This window comes from Stegodyphus dumicola, chromosome 9 (assembly GCF_044657685.1).
Source record: "Stegodyphus dumicola isolate Sdum_Otavi_A_Nest chromosome 9, ASM4465768v1".
NCBI classification, from domain to species: Eukaryota; Metazoa; Arthropoda; class Arachnida; order Araneae; family Eresidae; genus Stegodyphus; species Stegodyphus dumicola.
Genome location: NC_140776.1, coordinates 186,772,138 through 186,797,556, shown reverse-complemented (window position 1 = coordinate 186,797,556; position 25,419 = coordinate 186,772,138). Strand labels below are relative to the sequence as shown.

Here is a 25,419-nt window from a genome sequence, read left to right as displayed (position 1 = left end):
GCGAGGTATAATAGGTGACAGTTTATTTTTTCTATACAATTAATATGAAGACACACATCTGGGGAATAAAACTAACTCGAAATCGTTTAATTAATTCGTAAAATGTAAATTACATCATCAGATAAGTTTTATATCTTCTAATATGAATTATAATTAAACATATTCGTGATGCTACTACTTATTTAATGTGAAACTGTTGTCTTTTCTTCTATCATGGGAACTATTTGGCCTGTTTTAGGCTAGATTATTCAAATGTGACAAAACTCTCAAGGGAAATAGTTGTCTTCATGAAAGACTTTTTGAGGGAAACTAGCTGTCATTCACGTTACAGATCAGGAAAACCGAAAAACACAACCATGCAGCCAGCTCATTTTTCTGGGATGTGGTGGTGTATTTAATTATGGCAAAGTACACTAGGGATATCTGCCTAAGGGGAGGGATGCCTTCGTGGAGGACTTTCTAAGGGAAACTGGCTCGTATACACGTTACACATGGGGAAAACCACGAAAACACCCATGCAGCCAGCCCATTCGCGGGATTCGAACCTCGGACCGAACTACAAGTGTTCAGCGACTTTACCGCTCGGCCGCTAGTGGGCCACTTTCCTGGTATAGAACCTAAACCGAACTCCCAGTATTTAACGGTCTTAATCGCTCGGCTACTAGTGGAGGTTTCCTATTCTAGAATAGTACCGTTAGAGGTTTTAAGAGAAAATGGCTTGTACGAGGGCCATCCAGGAAGCAGATTACGTTTCCGTCTGTGTCCGCTAGGGGCGGGGCTAGCGCGGCCATCTTGGGGTCAGAGCGTTGCGCAGCTCAGTCTGCATCTAGCCGTGCTAGTGAGAGGTTCGTGCTGTCCTCCGTTCAGATACTGTGACGGTTTGAAATGTCTGCGTTAATTGAAAATCCCGCGAGCTGCGAGGTGCGCTCAGTAATAAGGTTTCTGACTGCAAAAAACTGTAAACCGATAGAAATCTATCGGCAGCTTCGTGAAGTGTATGGGGACAACATTATCACTGAAGGTGGAGTGCGTCAGTGGGTCATAAGATTTCAAAATGGCCGAACCAATGTTCACGACGAAGATCGAAGTGGGAGACCCAGCATAGTGACCGCCGAACTTCTCGAAAAAGTCGATGCTAAAGTCCGTGAAAATCGAAATTTCACAATAACGGAACTTTCTTTGAGTTTTCCACAAATTTCGCGAAGTTTGTTGCACGAAATCATCAGCGAAAAGCTTGGTTACCACAAGTTTTGTGCAAGATGGAAGGCAAGAAGAGGTAACGAAGTGGTTGAAGGCGCAGGCGGCCGAATTTTTCGACGAAGGAATTTCCAAGCTCGTACATCGCTACGATAAATGCCTTAATTTGTATGGTGACTATGTAGAAAAGTAGTATTTGAGTGTGGCTTTCATCTGTATATAATAAAATTTGTTTCCTATACTTTGTTTATTTTTTTATTCCAAAACGTAATCTACTTTCTGGATAGCCCTCGTATTTACGTTACGCACAGGGAAAACCATGAAACCTCTCGTAAAACCATCCCGTTAGTTGGTGTTTGGTCCAAGGTCAAACTGTCCAATATCGGTAGAGAGACAAGGTTAGTCTTTTCCCAACGCGCGAGTTCAATGACGTCACTTCGCTTGTAGCACAGCCAACTCTATAATGGCCTTGAAGCGCAAAAGTCACGTGATCAAGATGGTCGATTTGTTCTGACCAAGGAGGTCAGAGGTCTATTCTAACCCCCTTGGTTCTTATGGTAGCGTGTGGCTACGAAACTGTGGTCGTGAATTTTGTGGATATATATTTTGCCATTAGTGTTATGTAAGTAGATTATTTTGGTATTCTAAGTGATTTTAAATAACGTGAGCTTTATGTAATGGTAAATAATAGTTTTATCTATATTTCGTTTTATATATTTTTAATTTTTAGATTTATTTGGGAAAATATGTAGCTGTTTTCAAGCCTATGCAAGTGTTTCGTTTTAACAGCGAATGCATTTACTTTAGTTTGAACATTTTGAGTAGTATTGGTTTGACTATTTGTTTGGAAATCAGGAATTCTTTATTATTTTTGATTATTTGTTTCTAATAACATATTGGAATACAGAATGCCTCGACATTGCAGTGTATTTGGCTGCAAATCCAATTACGACAAAAATGAGAATGTCACTACTTACTCTTTACCTAAATCACCTAAAAGAAGAGCTCAGTGGTTAAGGAAAATTCCGAGAGATTTAAGCAAATTAAAAAACCCCGTAATTTGTATAAAGCATTTTGATGAATCACAGATAATAAGAAAGGACTGTGTAATCTATAAAAATGAATATAAAGAATATGACAGAAAAATCCCTGGTCTCATTCAAGGCGCTGTGCCATGTATATTTGAAAATGCTCCCTCATATTTAAGTACAAATAAATCCAAACCTCGCAGACTTGTTGATGTAGAAGAAGTAAATTATAAGAAAGCCGTTCAGGAAAGTTTACTTCAGCAGAAAGCTGATTTAGAAAAAAGTGCATTAAAATGTCCTCAAGATGTGGTCAATTACTTTCGGGAAAACATATGTAAATATAAAAATAAATGGTTTTACTTAGATGAAGATGATGATGATATAATTCGCTAATGTTTATATGCAGCTCATGAAAATTGTCCAAAAATTTTAGGATGCATCAATATAAGTACTGACATGAATTTTGAAGTATACATTGAAAATCGGAAAGAAAGTAAGAAGAAATTTTCAAAATCACCCGTTGTTGATACAATTTCAGTATTACATGATTTAATGAACAATGTTGAAACTTCTGTTACTAATACAACATTTCCATCTGTGTTAGAATCAGCAATTACATTACTAAATTCTGTTGATTGTAATTTAGATAATTCTGAACATATTTCTTTTATAATAGAGTAATTAAAATTGTTAAGAGTATCAAAAAATAATAGGCGTTACAGTAATAGAACTTTAATTTTAGCTTCAACATTATTTGTGCAATCTTCTTCGGCATACAATGCTTTACTAAACTGCGACTATTTGTGCATTCCAAGTACTCGAGTCTTACGCAATATTATGAGTAGTTATTCGTTGTCAAAATTAAGTTTGGCTGGTAGCATTAATTATTTAGAGAGGAAAAAATGTTTTCTTAATGAACAAGAACTTGTAGTAAATGTTTTATTAGATGAAATTTACATTCAGCCTATGCTCAACTTTAAAGGTGGTTCTATTTATGGAGGTTCTCATGATAAACCAGCACTTGCTGCCAAAACAGCTCAGGTTTTCATGATAACATCAGTTTTTTCTTCATATAAGGATGTAGTTAGTATTGTTCCAGTTAATGGATTGCAAGCTAATGAGCTACAAGATATGATTCAGCAGATTTTAATAGCATTAGAAAATATAGGATTTAAAGTTGTTTGTTTGATTTCTGATAATAATGCTGTGAATAAACGCGCATTTGAACTAATGACCCCTAATAAAACTTTGCAGCCATATATTAAGCACCCTTTAGATGATTCAAGGCTTCTCTTCTTTCTTTTTGACACAGTTCATATGTTAAAATCAGTACGCAATAATTGGTGCAACAAAAAATTAATTACATTTCCTGATCTAGAAAATAAGGATATTTTAAAGAAAGCTAACTTTAAGCATTTGGAAATCATGTATGATATAGAGAAATCTTCCATTGTTAAATATGGCCATTTACTTACAAATAAAGCTCTTTATCCTTCAACAATTCAGAAACAAAACGTGAAACTAGCACTTCAAGTCTTAAATGAAAAAAACATAGCAGCACTAAAATGTATATCAAAGGATCATGCAGATGTTTTTGTGAACTCAGATGAAACTTGTGATTTTATTTCAGGTGGAAAATTGTAAACTGTAAAAGCAATTTTGAAAGTAAGCGCTTTAATGATAAATTTCGTGGTGCTATTAACTCTCAGAATGTTGAGCAGATTAATTTCTTAAAGAAACTAGTATTGTGGCTTAAGATATGGAAACAGTCTGTTCCAATAAAAGAAACTTTATCACCACAAACATTTCAGGCATTGATAATAACTAGAGATGCATTCATTCAATTGATTCCATATTTGTTTCAAAAGTATGAGGCTGAATACATATTATTAGGAAAATTTCAAACTGATGCTCTTGAATCACGTTTTGGAATGTATCGGCAAATGTCAGGTTCAAATTATTACATAAATTACCTACAATTATTAGAAAGTGAGAAGAAGCTTCGTTTTAAAAGCAACATTATAATTTCATCATCAAATATCAATATCCCTTTAACTTCTCTTTTACCAGATTATGATAAGGATTCTATCTTTACCTTTGTGAATATTGATGATTATTCAAATTTACTAGTTAATGATTTTTCTACAGAAAATGTTCCTTCTGATATTTTACCAGTGCTAGTTTATATTTCAGGTTATGCTTCCATGAAAGAATTAAGGGTGGTAAAATGCAGTATTTGCCAGGACTGGTTGCAAAGTGTTCATTCGGTAGATATAGCAGATGATATTTTTGGTTTTCTTAAAGAATTAGATAGGGGGAAATTAACTTTACCGTCTGAAGTTGCTTTACTAACATCTTCAATTGCACATTTCTTATTTGGTGGAATTCTCGAAAGCATGGAAGATACATTTCTTATATCAGGAAAGCAACTGGGTATTTTATATAAGTTATCTTGCATACAGTTAGGTAGAATTAACTTTAATTTAACAGATTCTTGCATTTGTGGAATGACTTTGCAAACCCGATTAGAAAATATCTGTTTGATAACTTGTAAAATAATGTTAAATAATTACACAAAATATAAAAATGACAAAATTAATATAAAATGTTCATATAAAAAAGTTAAAAAATTTACCAGTTAATTTTAGTTAATAAGTCACAACTGTTTGTTTTTATGTATGCTTCTGCATAAATGATGTATGATATGTAGGATGTGTGTATATGGCACAGCTCCAAGTTTTATTAATCTATTTTTGATAGTGGAATAGGCCTGTAATTTGGGGACACCACTGTAAAAAAAAACGAGCCTAATCACTTACCTCTTCGGTGGTTTGGAAAAAGTGATACAACATAAAATTGGAGCTGGCACAAATAGAAGGTTGTCCTTTTTATGAATGTAATTAGCATTTAATTTGCCAAAATTTTCTTGAAAGATTTATTTATAGCATAACATGCATGTAAGTTTGTTTTTATACACAAATTTCCTAGCATTTAAGGAATTTTTAATTCATTTCCCTGTTTTGATAAAATTGTGATATTTAAGTTTTTATTAGTGAATGAAGTGATGAGAGATGACTATGAATATTTGCATTCTAAAAATTTATTTAGCTGATGCGATGGGAGCGGCATGAATTTTTACAAAATATTCTGCTCTTAATATTTATTTTAGTGTTAAGAAAATCTAAATAAAATTTACATCTATAAACCTATTGAATTTTCCCCCTTTTGTGGATTTTATATTATTTTGGGAACAAATTTGATTTAGATTACATAAATGGATTCCATTTTTATTAAAATTGCAGAAATAAAATTTTTATCTGGTGATTCTCAATGATATTTTTAGTTACATAAACAAAGTACAATTGTTTTAAAAATTATTGAAGATATTCATTTTACCGGCTGTGAAAATATTACACTATGAAAAATTTAATGCAAGTCATGCGACCTAGTCACGTTTATTTATTTTACTTATATTTATATTAAGAGAAAACTATTATTTTTGGCAAGTTAAATTTCGCGCTTATAGCGAAGAGAAAAAGATCGACTATTTTGATCACGTGACCTTGCGAAACTGATTTCGCTTCAAGGCCATGATAGAGTTGGCTGTGCTTGTAGAAGTTGGAGAAAGAAGACAATCACATTTAGTTCCCAAGGCAGTAGCTGCTTTGGAGCAGACTATGAGACAGTGGCGTCACACGCTTAAATATTTCTGGTCAGAAGAGCAAACCTTGTAGTATCGTAAGTAACCTTGGAACTAAACTAGTGTTTAGTGATTTTACTGCGGCCACTATTATCCCATCATTAAAATCAGGAAGGGCAAAGCTAATCTGAATACGAAGAGAAATGCATAGTAGCTAAAGCTAAGAAATACAATACATTTTGTAAAGATATTGTAGCAAAAAGGCTTTAGTTACTACATCTGTTTAAAGAAATGTTAACACACGTAAGCTATAGAACAGACTGATACTGAAATTTATAGCTGTTCTATTTCACTGCGACTCACATTCATAAAAGTTGACCACTCGCCACTGAAATTTTTTTACTTTAATTGACAAATCGCGTAGCTAATTCATTAAAGCAAAGTTACGAGAGAAAAAGCGTTTTTTATTGTTTAATGCAAAGTTGAATCCTAAGCTTGCGCCTTTATTGATAAAGGAGCGTTAGTAAAAGATTATAATGACGTAATTTTATTTTTTCTATTAAATTAGGAAAAACTGGTTTATTTTTCGTCTGTATTCTTTTATCCTAATTTAAAACGGGTTAAATAGTATAATTTTTCAGTGCATCCTGAGCTTTAAACAAAATACACTCTGTCTAAAAAAAAAAAAAAAAAAAAAAAAAAAAAACCACTCAGAAGGGCTAAGCGATCTACTATACAAATTCCGAATAAAATATCGTTTTATTAACCTTTTAATTGTCATGCCCGAGATATATCTCGGGCACAGCACTAGTGTTCGAAAATGTCACGCCCGAGTATTACTCGGGGTAATTTGAGTGCATCGTATTGTTATACCCGAATATATATCGGGAGACGTTTATTTCGGCTTCATCTCTTTGTCAAACCCGACTATATCTCGGGAAAAGTTAATGTGCGCTCAGTTCAATAGATGACAGCACTTTACTGAAGATTTCAAAGGTTAGAGGTTATTTGGTTCAAGGTGCATGGGATCTTTTTGTTGTAAAATAGCGTCCAGTTCTTTGAAACGTTATATAGATGATTTAGATTATTCTTCAACCGAAGATGAAGGATGTGTGTTTGATGAGCAGTATTCATGATACTTCCATGGTCAGCCTCAAAAATAAAAAATGGAGATTTACTCAAGCCGAAGATTGTTTCTAATTACGGTCTAACTATGGGTGGTGTAGATCGCTGTGATCAGGAAATATCCTTTCATCCAACAATCCGAAAACGTCAGATAAAATATTATAAAAAGATATTTTTACATTTACTAGACAAGGTACTCTGGAACTCATATTTGCTCTATAAAAATGTAGTTGGGAAACGTATTACATTTTTAGAATTTCGAATCCAAGTTGTAGAAGAGCTTTTACATAAATATGATGATGCAGCTTCTGGACAAAAGAATGTTGGCAGACCACCTACAATAGATAACCCTGCACGTCTTACTGAACGACATTTTATATCCCATTTTCCTCCTATTCCTGCGAAACGTGAGCCTACAAGACAGTGCAAAGTGTGTTGTTCGAAAAAGGGTAAAAATGTGGAGTTGGTTTGTGCTTGGAAAAGTGTTTCCAGTTGTACCACATAAGACTGAATTACTGAACTACTAATAGGTATTCACTTATATTTATTTATGTTTTAGAAAATAGTTAATTTTTTTTTTTATTTTTAGAAAATAAAAAATTTTACCCATGTACGTCAAAATATCAATTTTTAACTACTTAAGTATATTTTATTTTGTACTAAACATTTGGTTTTTGCAATAAAAAATTTGACAATTTGTGTATCCAAATCATCAAAATAACTTGACAGTTAAAGGGTTAAGAAGTTATGGCTTGAAAACTGTTACAAATCACCAAGTAGTATAGCCACATCTGGCAGTTATACAAGCCGAAAGACAGCGTGGTATCAAATCAAGTAGGCCACCTATGGCTCCCTGCGGAAGACCATACCATAATCTTCGCAACTGGGGAGTGATTCATCAATATTCCGAGACGGCTGCAGTTGCCTTCCAAGCATGTTCTAAACGTGCTCTATCGGCTAGAGGTCTGGTGCCCAGGCATGTCACGTAAGTACGTCATATCCTTGAAGAGATTGTTGAGAGAGTTGCGCAGTATGTGGACGCACGTTGTCTTGCTAAGATATAAGGCGTTAAAATATCGTCTACGTAACTGCTAGCCCTCCAAGTGCCCTTGAAGGATGACTAGAGGTGATCGCCAGAGCCTGACTAAGGCAGGGGCATACGGCGCAATTGCCCCGGGCCCCCACATCAGAGAGCCCCAAATTGAATAGGAAGTTTATTATTATGAAAATGTAAATACCTTCAAAAAGATCGCTTGTTCATTACTGAAGTAGTAAAGCAGACGGAACCCCAAGAACTTTTTACCCCGGGCCCCAATTAGGCTACGTCGGGCCCTGGTGATCGCGTGGCCCAATGAATCGCTGTCCACACTGTCACACCTTGTGTAATCGCCGTATGACACTCGACAACAAATGCCGGATCGGACCGCTGACCTGTCCACCTCCACACGCGTGTGCGTTGGTCATTAGCACTGAAACTGAATCGGGATTCAACGCTGAAGATCACACACCTCCAGTGGGTCACACTGCAGTCGGCAAAAGTCCGATCGACACTGCGTATGATGTTTGGTCAATGATAAGCGTCTTAATGGACATCGACAGCATATGCCAGCGTCGGGCAGTCGTCTCCAAATGCTTTCGCTTGATACCATTGGATGCCTGGAAGGAGGTAAATGGCGTCGAATAGATGATAGCAACGTTGTTGGCGCGGAAGTGGCCGCTCTTATGATTGCGCGATCCTCGCGCTCACTTGCGTTCTTGGAGCGCCCTGACCCTCCGCAACAACAGACTATCCCTTCGGTGATCCATTTTCGCCAGTATGGAGCTAGGTATCACATCGCTCTCACCGATGTGGCGGCTGATACCGCCTGTTCGACCCTCTGAAGTCTACTAGATGCCACTTCTTAAAGTCCGGCAATTGATCGTGCTGCCGTCGGTTACGCCTCAGAGATATATTTGTAAGGATCTTAAGTTTACTGTTTATTTTGTTTTAAAACTATAATATCCTTTCTTATTATCACTTCCAGCCAAAATTAAACGCGTTAATTTGTTTATGCAAATTTATGCTTGCTAGCGCCTAAGTATTTAAGTTGCGGCTTTTCGCCAAGAACAGAGTTAGTTACATAAAAAGTGAGCCGCCTTGCCACTGCATTTCACACGAAGTTTTCAATCAGCTGCTGTCCGCCTTTGAGGCCAGAGATTTAGTCCTCTCGATACTTAAAACGTACTGTAGTTTTCGGCAGTTTGCGTATTACATACGTAATAATTTAAAAGGCCAGTCTTAGTGTTAGGCATTTGTGTAAACTATTCAAAGTCAGCTTTTATTTTAATTTAGTTAGTTAGTAGTTTTAGATTTTTACTTTCAGATCACGAGTGGTTGGTCTCTGTATCCCAAAGTGCGCGAGCGCCTGTAATATTGTGGAAAATAAAGGGTACAGTTAACCCTTTCTTCTTGTGTCGTCCATTCCACACATATTTGAACGTAGCCTGAAGGAAGCTCCCTGTTCCCATTCAGGACACGTCATGTTCCCAAAGCAAATCAAGAGACATACAAGTTCTGATATATTTAGCGACAATCCATCCAAGGCAACATACTCGTTTGAATAGCCCCACGGCAAGAGCAATTGTGCTTTTAAACTCTCCAAACTGCGCATTTCATATGTGCATACCCTTGTCTCACTGGCGTCGAAATTTAAATCATTTGCATATATCTTACCAGCCAACATTCTTGCCGAGTTTCGTGACTATGGCTTGATTTCTTCTGACTACATATATATATATATATATATATATATTTTCTACCTACTACCATTATTTTATATATATATATATATATATATATATATATTTCTGACAGAGTGTGTAGATACATTCTTTATGTTACTAGATTTAAGAGAAACTCATTGTCTTTAAATTCGACCCAAAATTGTTCTTCTTTTAAATCGCAATACATGCACAAGCATTTGAAATACTTTAAAGGGTACTTACGTATTATCTCAAACACCTTGGCGCAGTTTGGCGAATTTTACGGAAGTAAACGAACAATAAATGCAAAAAATTACATATTATATACGTGCATATTATTACATACATATTTTATATTTCAACTATACTTTTATTGCAAAAGACAATTAGTAAACCTAGTCATAAACGATCTTAAGCGCTGCTGTTTTAGCGATACTACGACAAAATAACGTATTCCTGAAGAAATTTCATCTCTTCTTTTTCCTGTTACAGAAAAATTCTACAAGCAGAAATTTTAAAATCGAGTTTAAGATAAAAAAATAATCAGAATTTTTTTTTTTTTTTTTTTTATAAAAGCAGCTGAAACTTGGAATACAACATAAAGAATGTAAACAAAAATGGCGACATTAGAAACTGAATATTTGTCATACGTAAAATGGTTGCCTGAATAATTTTATGCGCGTGGTTACCAGAATTTCGTACATCAGGAAGCTCTGGCCATTTCTACATAGGTCGTTGAGATACAACGTAAGTATCCTTTAATGCTATTAATTACTTTAAATAACGTACACTGAAGTGACAAAAGTCATGGGATAGCAATATGCAAATATACAGATGGCAGTAGTATCGCGTAGAAAATGTATAAATGCGAAGTGCTTTGGCAGGGCTTTCATTTGTGTTCAAGTTATTCATGTGAAGAGGCTTTGACGTGATTATGGCCGCACGACGAGAATTAACAGACTTTGAACGCGGAATGGTAGTTGGAGCTAGACGCATGGGTCATCCCATTTCGGATATCGTTAGAGAATTCAACATTTCGAGATCCACAGTGTCAAGAGTGTGCCGAGAGTATCTAATTTCAGGCATAACATCCCACCATGGACAGCGCAGTGCCGACCATCTGCACTTGACTACCGAGACCAGCCACATCTGCATAGAGTTGTCAATGTTCACAGACAAGCAACACTGCGTCAAATAACCGCAGGAATCAATGTGGGACGTACGAGGGACGTGTCCGATAGGACAGTGCGGCGAAATTTGTCTTCCTTGGGCTATGCCAGCAGAAGACCGACTCGAGTGCCTTTACTGACAGCACGACATCGCCTGCAGCGACTCTAGTGGGCTCGTGAGCATATCGATTGGTCCCTCAACGAATGGAAAACCGTGGCTTGGTCAAATGAGTCACGATTTCAGTTGGTAAGAGCTGATGGTAGGGTTCGAGTGTGGAGCAGACCCCACGAAGCCATGGACCCAAGTTGTTAACAAGGCACTGTTCAAGCTGGTGGTGGTTCCATAATGGTCTGGGCTGTTTTTACATGGCATGGACTCGGTCGTCTGGTGCAACTGAACCGATCATTGACTGGAAATGGATACCTTCAGCTACTTGGAGATCACTTACAGCCATTCACGGACTTCACGTACTCAAACAACGATGGGAATTTTATGGATGACAATGCGCCATGTCACCGGGCCACAATTGTTCGCGATTGGTTAGAAGAACATTCTGGACAATTCCAGCGAATGATCTGGCCACCTAGATCGTCCGACATGAATCCCATCGAACATTTATGGGACATCATCGAGAGGTCAGTTCGTGCCCAAAACCCTGCACCGTCAACACTTTCACAATTATGGACGTCTATAGAGGCAGCATGGCTCAATATACCTGCAGGGGACTTCCAACGACTTGTTGAGTCCATGCCACGTCGAGTTGCTGCACTTCGCCGGGCAAAAGGAGGACCGACAAAATATTAGGAGGTATCCCATGACTTTTGTCACTTCAGTGTATTTTTCTCTGAAAGTAAGCAAGACATAACTTACCGTTCCAATCGAGCTGATGGACGGAGTTGCAATCTCACTCGACGTTGTATGCGGCATGGTAATCATTTCCAAACCATATTTTCGCACATTGCTTCATCTGTTTTAAAAATAAGAATACAAAAGACCAGTGAGAATTTGTAATATTCTCCAGAATAAATCATAATTAAATGATTTTTCTATGATATTAAATGACAGCAAATAAGTAATTGTTGAATGCAAAGCATGTCTGCTTGGTGATTAATTATGAACGAATAATTTACTCCAGAACGAAAAACTGTCATATATAAAAGATAGTACAAAGATTGTACCTGTTTGAAGAACAACAGGAAGAACTAAAACCATGTTAAGGTCTTAGAATTAAAACGTACCTTCAACGTACGCTGTTAAAAGCGCTTACATAAACCTTAAACAGAAAAATTTTAAGGCCAAAAATCAATAAATTATATTTGACTGAGTAACAGTTCGAAAGTAATTTAAAAGCAGACCGTTAAAGCAGTCTTCCTACAATTTTTATCCTCGAAATTTAATCTGCAAAATTTGTAGCGAACGAAATTATGATTTAAATGGCTATATGAAAACATTTGATGGTACTTTTCCGTTTCGCCGCCGCAAATCTCGCCAAGCAGACTTTATTGGCGACAACATACAGTGTGTGTGTGATTATGGCAAAGCCTCGAGGGCTATCTGCCTAAGAGGAGGGATGCCTTCGTGGAGGACTTTCTAAGGGAAACTGGCTCGTATACACGTTACACATGGGGAAAACCACGAAAACGCCCATGCAGCCAGCCCGTTCGCGGGATTCGAACCTCGGACCGAACTACCAGTGTTCAGCGACTTTACCGCTCGGCCACTGGTGGGCCGACAACATACAGTATACACATAAAAGAATATTAAAAAAAATGTTAGTTCTAAGAATTCTTTTTTTGAAGGCATAAACATTTTAATATCGCTTAAAATTTTATAAAAAACCGATAAATAAAGACAATAAATTTGTAAAAAGACATTAATTTAAGAATTTATTACGCTTTCATGGTTCAACATCCTGATTCGCCGGTTCATATCACGTGATCCCAAGCGATCTCATCTCACGTAAATTACTCTCTACAAAAATCTAATGCTCTCAGTAATTATCTACATTAATTTCAAGTTAAATCTTAATTTGGAAGCAAGAAATATTTCAATTCGTACTCAGAAATTATGTAAAACTGCAGTGCTTTACTTCGCTAATGCATTCTCATTAGAATTGATGAATTTAACCCTTGACTTTACCTTATCTATATTTTCGGCTTCGGGTAAGCGCTGTGATTGCAACCTGATTGACTTAATTACCGAAAATGGCCTTGGACATAAAACTGAACTATCTGATAAAAATTCTATGTAATTATATGTCAGTATTGAAAGAAACAATCAATCTGATAAGAAAAAGCTGCGACTTGTTTTGAAAATGAGGCGTAAAAGGTTACCAGCGAGAATATTCCGTTTGGCATCGGTTGTACCATTATTAGCGACTTTATCGCTTGCGCCGGCAAAACGGAAAAGTACCCATTTGATTAATGAACACATATGACAAAAACATACTAAAATAAAGTATTATGAACTTTATATTATTAACTTACTAAATAAGCAGATCTTAACATAAAATATCTGCAGCCAATATAAATTATCAATACTGAGTTAAAAAAATTTCCAAATATGGTCCTTCCAAATATGCACGCAGGAAATTATTTCTATTATACTCTGAAGAGTATTTTGTACAAATTAGATTGGTATGATTTACTTTGGACAAAATATATATGAGATTTTTGGACAGTTGAAGATAACGGTGCAGAAGTTGCCAGACAAACGTAGAAGAAACAATCTGAGAAACGAGACTTGTTACAGACTTCATTTTTTGATAACTCACAAGTAGATAAGATATCAAACGGAAAACCGTTAAGTACTTTTCATCGCTTGCTGTTTAGTTTCTTTTCGCATTAAAAGTAAAGCAAAAAATCTGATGTGTACACCACATGACTTCCTTGTACGGAATATTAAATTATACGCATTTTTTCTTGCATTTCATTTAAACTTATTGGATTGAATTAAATCTACTTCGCCGACAGCGCATAAACCACAATAGAATAAATGCATTCTTTAAAATTCACTCTAGTATTTGTTTACCATAGCGACACTCTGGCGCTAGATTCACTTAAGAGTATTAATAATTATATAACAGTTAACTTATATATTTCGTTCATATTATACCTCATAATGCACAAAATTTATATCATTTAAAGAATAGAATTATCTAATCGTTGCCACATGTTCTATTCAAATACTATAATAAAGCTAGAATGATGTATAAAAGAAATTAAGCAAACAAAACAAAAAAGAAACAGTTTTTCACAGACGATTGAGTATTTCTCATTTAATTAATTCAGTTCTCATTTCGCGACAAGGCAAAAATACATAAAAACTCAAAATATCTGCATTAAAAATTACGAAGGAAATCTTAAACACGTATTTCCTCGAAACAATTCCAGAAAGGATTAAGCATGATTTGATTCGCAATAATAAATGAATGCGTTATCTTTGTTGTTGCGATGCTAAGTTTCTCTAGATTGGCAGCAAATCTACAATTCTGCTGTTTCAAATGTAAACTTCAATGGCCGCCATCAAAAAAGGCTTAGCGGCACTTAGACAACTTTAAAATTGTTGATAATTCTAAAAATACTGCATACACATTTACTAAAGGCATAAAAACCTTAACCGGAAGATAAAAACAACATAATACAATCATTTTCAAAGCAAAAAATGTACAATTTACAAACATATAAGAGTAAAGAAACTGAGATCACTGAGCCGGGTAACAGAGTGGATATATATATAAATATATTTATATACGTTTGATGTGGCCGATTGCAACCAAAATACGAGGTGCACATCTACATGTTATAGCAGTCTTATATACAAAATTTCAACATTCTGAGGCAACTCGTTTTTGAGTTATGCGAGATACGTACGTACGTACATACGTTCGTACAGACGCCACGAAAAATTCTCTTCAGAATTAATTTTAAAGCAGTTTTATAATTTTTTTTTTTTGAAGAAAAAGAGTATTTTATTCTGTCCTTACGTACATATATCACGCAAAAACATCGTTAAATTGCATTCGATAGCGGTCAAAATGGATATTTTCGTTAAAGTATGCTTCGTTAAATATGATATAAAAATAATAAACTTTTCGCGATTACAATACTTCCTTTTTACTTCGTACAAGAAAGTAAAAAAAATCAGCTTTAAAAACCCTTTTAAACCTTGAACGATACAGTATCATATTCTAAATTTTCTCAAAGAATGTGAAGAATTAAAGAAGAATTCTCAAGAACTTAAAAAAATCTGTTGTGGACACCACACGGCTTCTTTTTATTAGATGATACACATTTTTTGCTGCACTTCATTTAAACTTATTTCCTAGAATTTCATCAAGAATATATTTCTTATTCAATTAAATCAGTTCTCACTTCGTGGAAAAGTAAAAATACATAAAAACTCAAAACATCTCCATTAGAAATTGTAAAATATAGAAAAACACAAAACACCAAATACAGTTAAAAAAGTTAATTTTTTTTAACAATTAAAATTAGAATTTCTACGCAATTCAAGCAAGCAATGAGGCAATGGGTAAGAACGAAGATTTTTCGGTGCAAAAAACTGAAAATTAAAACTTTTGGTCCCGCTCTGCAAAAGACACTGAAGGTGCGGAAACTTAATTGATTCACTATTCTACTGAGTTCATATATGAACAAATGGGATTCCTTAAGCTTAACTCGCCACTTAAACTTTCATATTGTTCATAATTGTACAACTATTGCATGCAGATTAACTAATGGCACAAAAACCTTAAACGGAACATAAAAATCACATAATTCAATAATTTTTAAAGCAAAAAACGCACAATTTATAAACCTATAACAATTAATGACTAAGCTCACCGAGGTGCGTAGGAATATATATATATATATATATATATATATATACATATATAAATTTAAACAAATTTAAATTTTAACAAACATTAAAATATACGTAAAAAAGCAAATTTAAAGTTAAAATAATTTTAAAAAGTGCACATATATAAAAGAATTTAATTTTCGAACTAATCTACAATATCATTTAAATTCAGATAGCATAAGCAAATCAAGAGCAAAACCAAACCATGAAAATAAATTCACCAATTTAGCAAATTAAAATTAATCTAAAAAAAAAATTGAGTGCATAAGTGAATGACTGTTGAGCAGGCAGGAGACAGACTTATCAAGGGAAAGTTGCCTCCAAACCTAACTCTTTAATCATTCAATTCGTGTTTCGTCATTCATGCAGGCTAGGGTAAAAGTCAAAACCAAAAGTAAAGAGTGAAGAATGTCCAAAAAGAAATACCAATAAAGTGGTACCTTTAGAAATTAGCAATTAAAAATTAAAGTTCTAAAAGGAAAATACCAATGAAGTTTTTTTGAGAAATAAGCAATGCAAAGTCAAGTATTAAATTAAACTTTTTTAAAAAATTAATTTTTCAGAAAAATGAATTTAGAAACTAATGCATTTTAGAAACCCTTGTCTACAGAAGCCTCCCCGACACGAATATGCATATCAATAAAAAGAAACTGAAAAGGAACTAGACATAATTTATATAAACCAATAAGAAACTAAAAGAACTAATTCATAATTAAAAAAACAAATATATATACTTAAAAAAAGAAATATAAGAGGCTAAACATTAAAAGCAAATTTTTATACCCGTCCTGCGCTATAGATGCCAGATTTGAGCAATATAAACTTGAAAGCATATTGGAGACAAAGCAGGCCAATTCCTCAACAATATTAATAATTGCAACCGTGTATAGAAGGTTTAACTCAATATCAAAAACAAATCAAAATTAAAATAATAATTCACAGTAGTGCAAACTCTAAAAATAAAAATGAACACTCAAATATATTCAAAACCTAAACTCAGTGGCGTAACAGGCCTAATGGGCCAAGGCCTAGAGTGCCCGAAATCTGCTTGACCGTGGGCCCCGGGTTGCGTAAGCATATGCCCTGAACATGTGGTCAGCTTGGTCGCAGGACCCCCAGTGTTTAGTCCTCAGAACTTGGTACTCATTTTATCGACCCAAGGGATGAAAATCAAGGGATGAAAGGCTGTGTCGATCCTACCCAGCCCGAGAATCGAACCCCGGACCTGCGGTGCGTTAGCCACTGCACCACCGGGCCTCATTCAAATATATTCACTTTTTGAATATATTTCATGCAAATATATCCAAAGAGGGTGGGTTGTATTCAGCGCAGACGGGCACAAGAATATTATTCTAAGATTTTGAGAAAAGGGGGACAGAATTTGGGGTAAGAATACTCTTCTGAACAGAATGAATTCGCGGAAGTTTAAGAGTCAGTTGTTTCCTCTTTCTGTAGTCATTTGAAGCCGTGATTTTGGAATGAACATCGAAGGGTTTAATAAATCGCATTTGCTTTATTTGAAATACTGTTGATTTAGTGTTCTTTTTAGTTTTAAATATGGTTCCTGTCAAACTAAACAACACAGTGCTGGTTTCAAATGCAAAGCCATTTAGTTTGACAAAGAAAATGGAAATCGTGCTGCAGCAAGGTTGCTTGGTGTTATTGAAAGATGGAACGGATCATGACTATTTACTTCAGGATCAGAGTGATAATGTGGTGTAGATGAAACAGAATCAGATCATGTGCCTGAAGATTAACGTAGATGAACATGACTTTATGTTATCTGATAAAGAATATTTTTAGGTTCATAAGGTCATTCCTTTTAAATAAATAGTATTTAGGTGCATGGAAGAATATTAATTCTTCTATAGTGATTTCTTTTCCTTATTTTTAATCTTATCATTTTTATATACGCGCACCTGTAAATTTCGATCTTATTTTTTTCGTATTAAAAGTGCGCTTCATACACCGGAATATACGGTATATTGAGTTTTGATGATAAAATTGAAAACATCAAATAAGATAACATGAAATTTTATTCTTGTGATGGTACCTTAATTAAATGTCTCTTCATTTGTGCTAGCGATGCATCCGAGTAACGAATATAATGAAAGTGTACGAAAATGTGCAAGGAATTTCCACCACACGCATCTATTGAGAAAATAATGATTTACCGCTCGCATTAATTTCAGAAAACTGTTCTTGCATGAAGAAAACAATTTAGATCCAATGTTATTGTCTTTCCTTCTCCTGTATTTTTGGAGAAGGAAATCCAACGATCCATGTCGACCTCTGCTTCCGACAGCTGCTTGGGTGAAATCTAAACCGAGTTCTGTTTCTATTCGTAAACTTCGGTTCGCTTTGCCAGTAATCCGGTCTGGAAGCGGATGGCAAAGCTCATTGTTGTTGTTGTGATTCAGACGGAAATGAATCACAGTCGACTTGTCGCAAGCGATACAAACAGCTTATCTTTAGCATTCATTTCATGTACAGTCAAAGCAGATTGTTCAGACTATAACACAGAACATCACAGCTAACTACCTAAGGAAAGGAATGCCTTCGTAACGGACTTTTTTAGATCAATTGGCTCGTATTTACCGTATTTTTCGCCGTATAAGACGCACCGGGATATAAGACGCACCCAATTTTAAAGGAGGCAAATCTAGAAAAAAAAGATTATGAACCAAATTCTGTAGTAAAATATTTTATATCAACTGTATAAAGTTAACAGCAGTTTAAGAAACATTTTATGTCATCCATGTAACATACTAAGAGCTATCTTTACTCTCATAAACAGTCAGCAAACAGTGAAAGTAACAAAAATAAGGCTGTCATGTTTTTATTCTAACCCCAAGAATTCCTCTTCTTCGCTGCTATCAGAAATGAGGAAGGACAGATCCACGCAGTCATTGTCATCACTTTCTTCCTCATCCATGTTCCCAATCTGGCTCATTTCAAAGTTATTCTTCTTCCTCGCATCAGTAACAAACTTATGAAAAGACAGAATCTTTGATTCGTATTCCTTTGGCATTTTTTGTGCAATTCTGGTTTTGGTGCGCATAGAAAGGCCAGATCTCTTCATAAATCTATAGCACCACGATGGTGATCCGGTGAAATCCTGAATGCCTTTCTCCACAGCAATGCGTTTGGCCTCATAGATTATCATTTTTGTTGAGACAGAAAGTCCATTTTGCCGGTGACGTGTGATCCACTCCTTTACTTCTACCTCTAACTCTGGCCACTTTGCAGTTGGTCCACGCAAGGTGTGCTTGCTTTTATCCAACTTTTGGAGCTGATCCTCCTGTTTCCTCCACTCTCTTATCATTTTCTCAGTTGGAGGTGGCCCAAAGTGTCTCTCCGCTGCTCTGTTTCCATGCTCCTTAGCAAATTTTATTACTTCCAGCATGAATACAAAATTTTTGCCAGTCTCTTCTGCTTCGACATCTTGATGGGGTGGTATGAAATATGATATATTTCATTCAGATATACCATACTACATATATCACAGCTCATAGCTATCCGCGCCTCCGCTTGCTCCCGATTGCTCCCGCACTGCGATTGGCTGAGCGAAGAGACGCGTGCCTTCACCCGCTCCCGCGCGCGTAATGGCAAACCGCACATTGAGTTGATCAATGTTAATGAATTTCGCTTAGTGCGCATGCTTAGTGGTGTACCGTTGGCGTGGGAGGAAATACTGGGGACTAAGAGGGGCAACCCTACACAAGCCTGTTAGTCATGTTGGTTTTACTGTTTTACAATTGCAGTACTACGGAAATTTGTGTGTGCTTATTGCATGTGCTTCTGTTTCATTTCGTTCTGTTTTATTTTGTTCATAAACATTTAATTTATCACCAGTTATTTGACTTTAATTCATTTAAATATTCATACATAGTAATTTAATCTGGATTTATTCCTTAATTTTTGACAGGATATATGAAAGCAACGTATAGTAAATGCTCAGTTGCTTTTATTCCTCAGAAGTATAATCAATAAGCATTCAGCTAATATATCTTGTAATGTTTCTTGTTTTGTGATCCTTCTTAAACGAAAATTTGCGTAGTTTGCAATCGATAATTATAATCAAAGTAATGAAGCAACTTGCAATCTAACAAATTTTAAAACCCCGAACTGTTTACGCGTAGATAACACAATATCAACCATATACCGTGTTTATCGTCTTTTAAAATTGCGCCAAATTCTATTCTGGGCATGCGCAGTTAGCGAAATTCGTTTAACATTGATCAACTCAATGTGCGGTTTGCCATTTCGCCTCCCGCGCTGGCTTACGAGACTCTAAAAAGTGCACAAAGCCAGCGCAGGAGCGAGCGAAGGCACGCGCCTCTTCGCTCAGCCAATCGCAGCGCGAGGCAGAGACCGTCCAAATACAGTGCGAGGCAGAGCGGGGCTTCCTGGTCTCAGACGGCGCCAAGAGGTGGAAGGGAACGGAGTGGCCGAGTATTCCTGCGGTTAGGTATGTATGCAGAGGTGGAGGGGCAGCGGAGGGCCATGGTGGGCTTTTGTATTTGCCGTATAAGACGCAGGCACTTCCCCCCCTGATTTTGGGGAGAAAAAGTGCGTCTTATACGGCGAAAAATACGGTACGTCCCACATGGAGAAAAACCAAAAAATGTCTATGCAGCCGGTCTGTTCACCGGGCTTTGAATCCCAGTGGAACTACCAGTGTTTAGCGGTTTCACCTCTCGACAGCTGGTGAACCTCATACATAGTTACATCCTTCATGCATACTCATATAGACGAAAGTTTTTATTCTACTAGTGCTTAACCTTGACAGGATACTGGAATTCTCAGAAACTTATCGACCTTGTCTTCAACTTAAAAGACTAAAAAATATAAAATTTGCATAAAAGAAAATCTGAAAAGTTTCAGATTTTAAATTACGTCCAAAGGGTTTTTTTTTTTTTTTTTACATTTTGTTGTGTGTTACCTTTATTTATTAAATATCATGTTTTTCGCACTTAAACCAAAAAATTCAGTTCAAGAGCAATATCGCAAAATAATTTTAAACTGAGCATATCTTTAGAATTTCGGATACGCATCCCAAAATAAAACAAATTCCAAAATTCAAATTTGGGCTTCCAGATGCCCATATTCGCAGTAGGATTACGTCATTCAAAATTTGATGGCTCTAGGTACCCGTTGTTTTATCACAGTGCGAGAAACACACACACATTTATGCAGATTCTTCATTATTTAATTTCTTCAAATATAATACAGGGCAGTAATATTTGGTGGCAACAGTTTGAAAAGTGAAACGGACATTTATAGTGATTCAACGCAAAATCGCAAAACGAAAATAGTCCCTCAGGGACAAAGCCTCTTTGGACTAAAAACTAATTTAAATTAAAAAAAAAAAAAAATGACGGAATCTGTTATATTTTTTACAAAAGGCCGCTGTGTTTAGATGCTAGGATTAGGACTAGTTCTTAGATTTAGGCTCAGTTCCTAAGACATTTAATATTTCTTAATTTTTATTTTACTGATTAAGTGTTCTTTTGTTTACATGTTATTTTGTTACTTTATACAATGAATGTGTAGAGTCATTATGTTATTTTGAAGCAGCAGATGTGAAAAATGTGCGATGCCCTCGCAGGGAATCGAAATTGGACCTTTGGTATATGCACCGAGCGGATGTTATACTACGAAGGCATAATTGTATTAATTACTCGTCCACCACTTTTTTGGGTGCCATTTATAGAATCACTGGGTTATTTGGAAGCAGGAGACATGAAAAATGTGCAGTGTTCTCGCTGGAACCCTGGACCTCTCGAATACGCGTCGAGTACGCTTCCAATTACACTTAGGAGATGACACACAATGCTTCGGGAAATTTGGAGAAAAATAAAATGAAACTATTATTAATGCATCAATTATTTAATTCTTAACATTATTCCTGAATAAACAGAGTAATTAAAATTTTATGTATAAAGGGTCGGTAATACGAAAACTAACAAATAATTCAATAGTTCCCCATTAATGTTTCTTGTAAAAGTAAGATCTGTACATTAATTCTCGGATAACTGGTTGTTACCATGTTAAGATTAAAGTGCTGTTTCAAAAAGCTGAAAGCTTTCTCGTTTCTTTAATAATGATTGGTATCATCACTAGTGTTGGTCACTGATTAATAATCATTGGTACATTCTTGTTTTTTTCTTTCCAAACTGGCAAAGAGTTGGTGATAGGGCCGGAGCCTCAATTCTTAGTAAACTTAGGCAGGTCTCGTCACTCTGTGAAGTGCATCTTCAGTGGATTCCTTCCCATGTTGATATATGGGGAAATGAAATGGCAGACAATATGACGAGGGAGACTTCTGAAGAACCTTTGCTAATTATCAATTCACTGACATATCTTGAACTGCATTCCATTAGAAGACATGCTGACGGGCAAATTTGGCTCGTTCCCCCGAGTCATCCCTGGTATCAAGCTGATTGTCCTGGAACATCCCTTGCTATGGATTGCGAAAGTTAAGCAGGTCTCGTCACTCTGTGAAGTGCATCTTCAGTGGATTCCTTCCCATGTTGATATATGGGGAAATGAAATGGCAGACATTCTGGCGAGGGAGACTTCTGAAGAACCTTTGCCAATTATCAATTCACTGACATATCTTGAACTGCATTCCATTAGAAGACATGCTGACAGGCAAATTTGGCTCGTTCCCCCGAGTCATCCCTGGTATCAAGCTGATTGTCTTGGAAGATCCCTTGCTATGGATTGCGAAAGTTAAGCAGGTCTCGTCACTCTGTGAAGTGCATCTTCAGTGGATTCCTTCCCATGTTGATATATGGGGAAATGAAATGGCAGACATTCTGGCGAGGGAGACTTCTGAAGAACCTTTGCCAATTATCAGTTCACTGACATATCTTGAACTGCATTCCATTAGAAGACATGCTGACAGGCAAATTTGGCTTGTTCCCCCCGAGTCATCCCTGGTATCAAGCTGATTGTCCTGGAACATCCCTTGCTATGGATTGCGAAAGATGTGTTCAGACAACACTTTCCCGATTCTTCAGTGGGCACTTGAGGGGACTTACTTTTGAGAGTGGTATCAAGATGCACCCAATTTGTTCTAAGTGTCACAATGCACCCGCATCACCGGCACATATCCTTGAGTGCCTGGAGTTGTCTCTTGTGGACCTTTAGGGGTCTCCTAAGCTTGGTTTCGATTTTCTAAAGGTGAATGGACTCGTGGACCTCGTCTAGTATATTCCTAGGCATGGAGATTAGTAACAACAACAACACATTCTTGTTGACTCCCGCTGCAAAGAAAAAATTTTTCATTTTTACCGGCCGGTGTTCTGCTTTTTATAAACCACAGTCTGTCATAAACGTTGCAAGCATACCCAAACTCATTGTCTTTGAAAATTTTGACAAAATATTGTGTACACAACTGATAAATTTTTTAAATTTGATAAACATCGTTGCAGAATCTCTGCGCTATTATATGTTAAAGATGCACCCAAATTTGAAACTTTATTATTGGTAGCAGTAAACGTTGAAGGCCCCTTGATTTATCTGAAAACTACTAACCTAGTCGATTTTATTTTCTTATTATTATTTTCGTAATATCGTTTGTTGCGTTCTTTCCTTTTTACAGCTAAATATGCTTAATATCTTTTTTTTTAAATAAATCTTTTTTATCTTCCGCTTTCTCCTGCGCTGTACTCTTAGGACATCTTAATTTTTCGGCATTTTATATTTATTTTTGTACAAACAAAATCAGCACGTCGCTCCCACACCCGCTTGCCGTCGACTCCAACGTAGAACTGAAGGGCGTTAAAACCTAACTCGTGAGCGCTCGCTTGTGAAGTCATCAAAATATTCTGTAGTTTTGCCTAATTTTGAGACTCTACTATGTCTAAACCACAATTCTAATTTTCATTTTTTTGTGTGTTTTTGTTTTGCAATGGTTTCCTTTAACTACCAAATAAACCATAAATGAAAACTATAGTTTTTAGGGTTATTGAGATACAAGCGTTCTACTAATACACGTTTTGCCTCTTAAAATTATTTGGTCCTTAAGTATCTAAGACCGTCATTGAGGAACTAACTAACTATATTTGAGCATACACGTTCCGTTGACTAAACGACACTACGCGGCCAATCCAACCGCTGAACCAGGCCCAGGAGTTCAACTCCTGTCCTCGCATATTGGAGAGGATTGGCACCATCGCCATTTGGCGACATTTGCCGTCAAATATGCCACGACGGTCAATCACACGAGCTGCCCGTCGCCCAAAGACATTACCCAGTAAACCCGGGCGCCATCCCCAGGCAGCTACCCGGATCACCTCCCCGGGTGACTAGAATCTTAAGCTCTAGGACCTGCCAGACTAGACTCACTGGCCGACCGATAAGTGATCTTTCCGGGGCCTTAAGAACCACCAGGTTCGTTATTTGTATACCCTCGTGGCTGAGACTGCCTAGGTATAGATCCTAGCTAATAGATTCGTAGAGTTCTCTACGTAGACCTACGTTAAAATAAACCAAACTAAGTGTTTATAACTCGGCTTTTAAACCACAAGCATGATCTCTAAGCAAAACCACTACCTAAAGCCAAAAGACTTTCAGGGAAACGACTATGTAGTACATATGGGTAGAAACAGAACCTCACTTCCATATCACATGACTTTAAATGACAAATATGACATGATTTTTTGACAAAATATCTTATTTACCCATTTATATAACTACATGTCCTTTCTTTTCTTCTACAGGCGTGAAATGGAGTAGATATTTGAGTTTCATGCGCTTAAGCACATGAGGGCTAGCTGCGTAAGAGAGGAACATCTTTTCATGGAGGAATTTTTAAAGGAAGCTGGCTCGTATTCATATTACACAAGGGAAAACCGAAATATGTTTTAAGAATTGCCATAGAAGTATCTTCAAAATCTCAATACACATACTAAATTTGACACATTTTCATATTACTTCTTAGGCTATATCAATTCATGCGAACTTTACAGACATGTTAAGCAACTAGGTTTTTTTTCACGAGTTCATATATTTCCTGAAATTTTCCAAAAACAGATGTTTATATTTCGTATATGCCAAGAGTTAGGTCGAGTCAAATTTTATTCTTGTATTAATTAGCATTTTTACTTCCTTGTACGAACTAAAAAGGAAGTATTGTAATCGCGAAAAGTTTCAGGCAGCATATTTCAACGAAAATATCCATTTTGACCGCTATCGAATGCAATTTAACGATGTATTTGCGTGATATCTGTACGTAAGGACCGAATAAAAGACTCTTTTCCTAAAAAAAAAAAAAAAAAAACTATAAAACTGCTTTAAAATTAATTCTGAAGAGAATTTTTCGTGGCGTCTGTACGAACGTATGTACGTACGTACGTATCTCGCATAACTCAAAAACGAGTAGCCTCAGAACGTTGAAAATTTGTATATAGGACTGCTATAACATGTAGATGTGCACCTCGTATTTTGGTTGCAATCGGCCGCACCAAACGTATATAATATAAATATATTTATATACATATCCACTCTGTTACCCGGCTTAGTAATCTCAGTTTCTTTACTCTTATATGTTGGTAAATTGTACATTTTTTGCTTTAAAAATGATTGAATTATGTTGTTTTTATCTTCCGGTTAAGGATTTTATGCCTTTAGTAAATGTGTGTG

General features: G+C 36.1%; 1 protein-coding gene across 1 annotated transcript in view; it reads right to left on the bottom strand.

Moving 5' to 3' along the window:
* LOC118189466 (uncharacterized) overlaps positions 1–25,419 on the bottom strand; it is a 296,336-nt gene that overhangs the window by 211,496 nt on the left and 59,421 nt on the right. The window contains exon 2 of the mRNA XM_085823150.1: positions 11,773–11,869. Coding sequence (XP_085679276.1) covers positions 11,773–11,838 — 66 coding nt within the window. The 5' untranslated portion in view covers positions 11,839–11,869. The remainder of the gene's footprint in view (positions 1–11,772; positions 11,870–25,419) is intronic.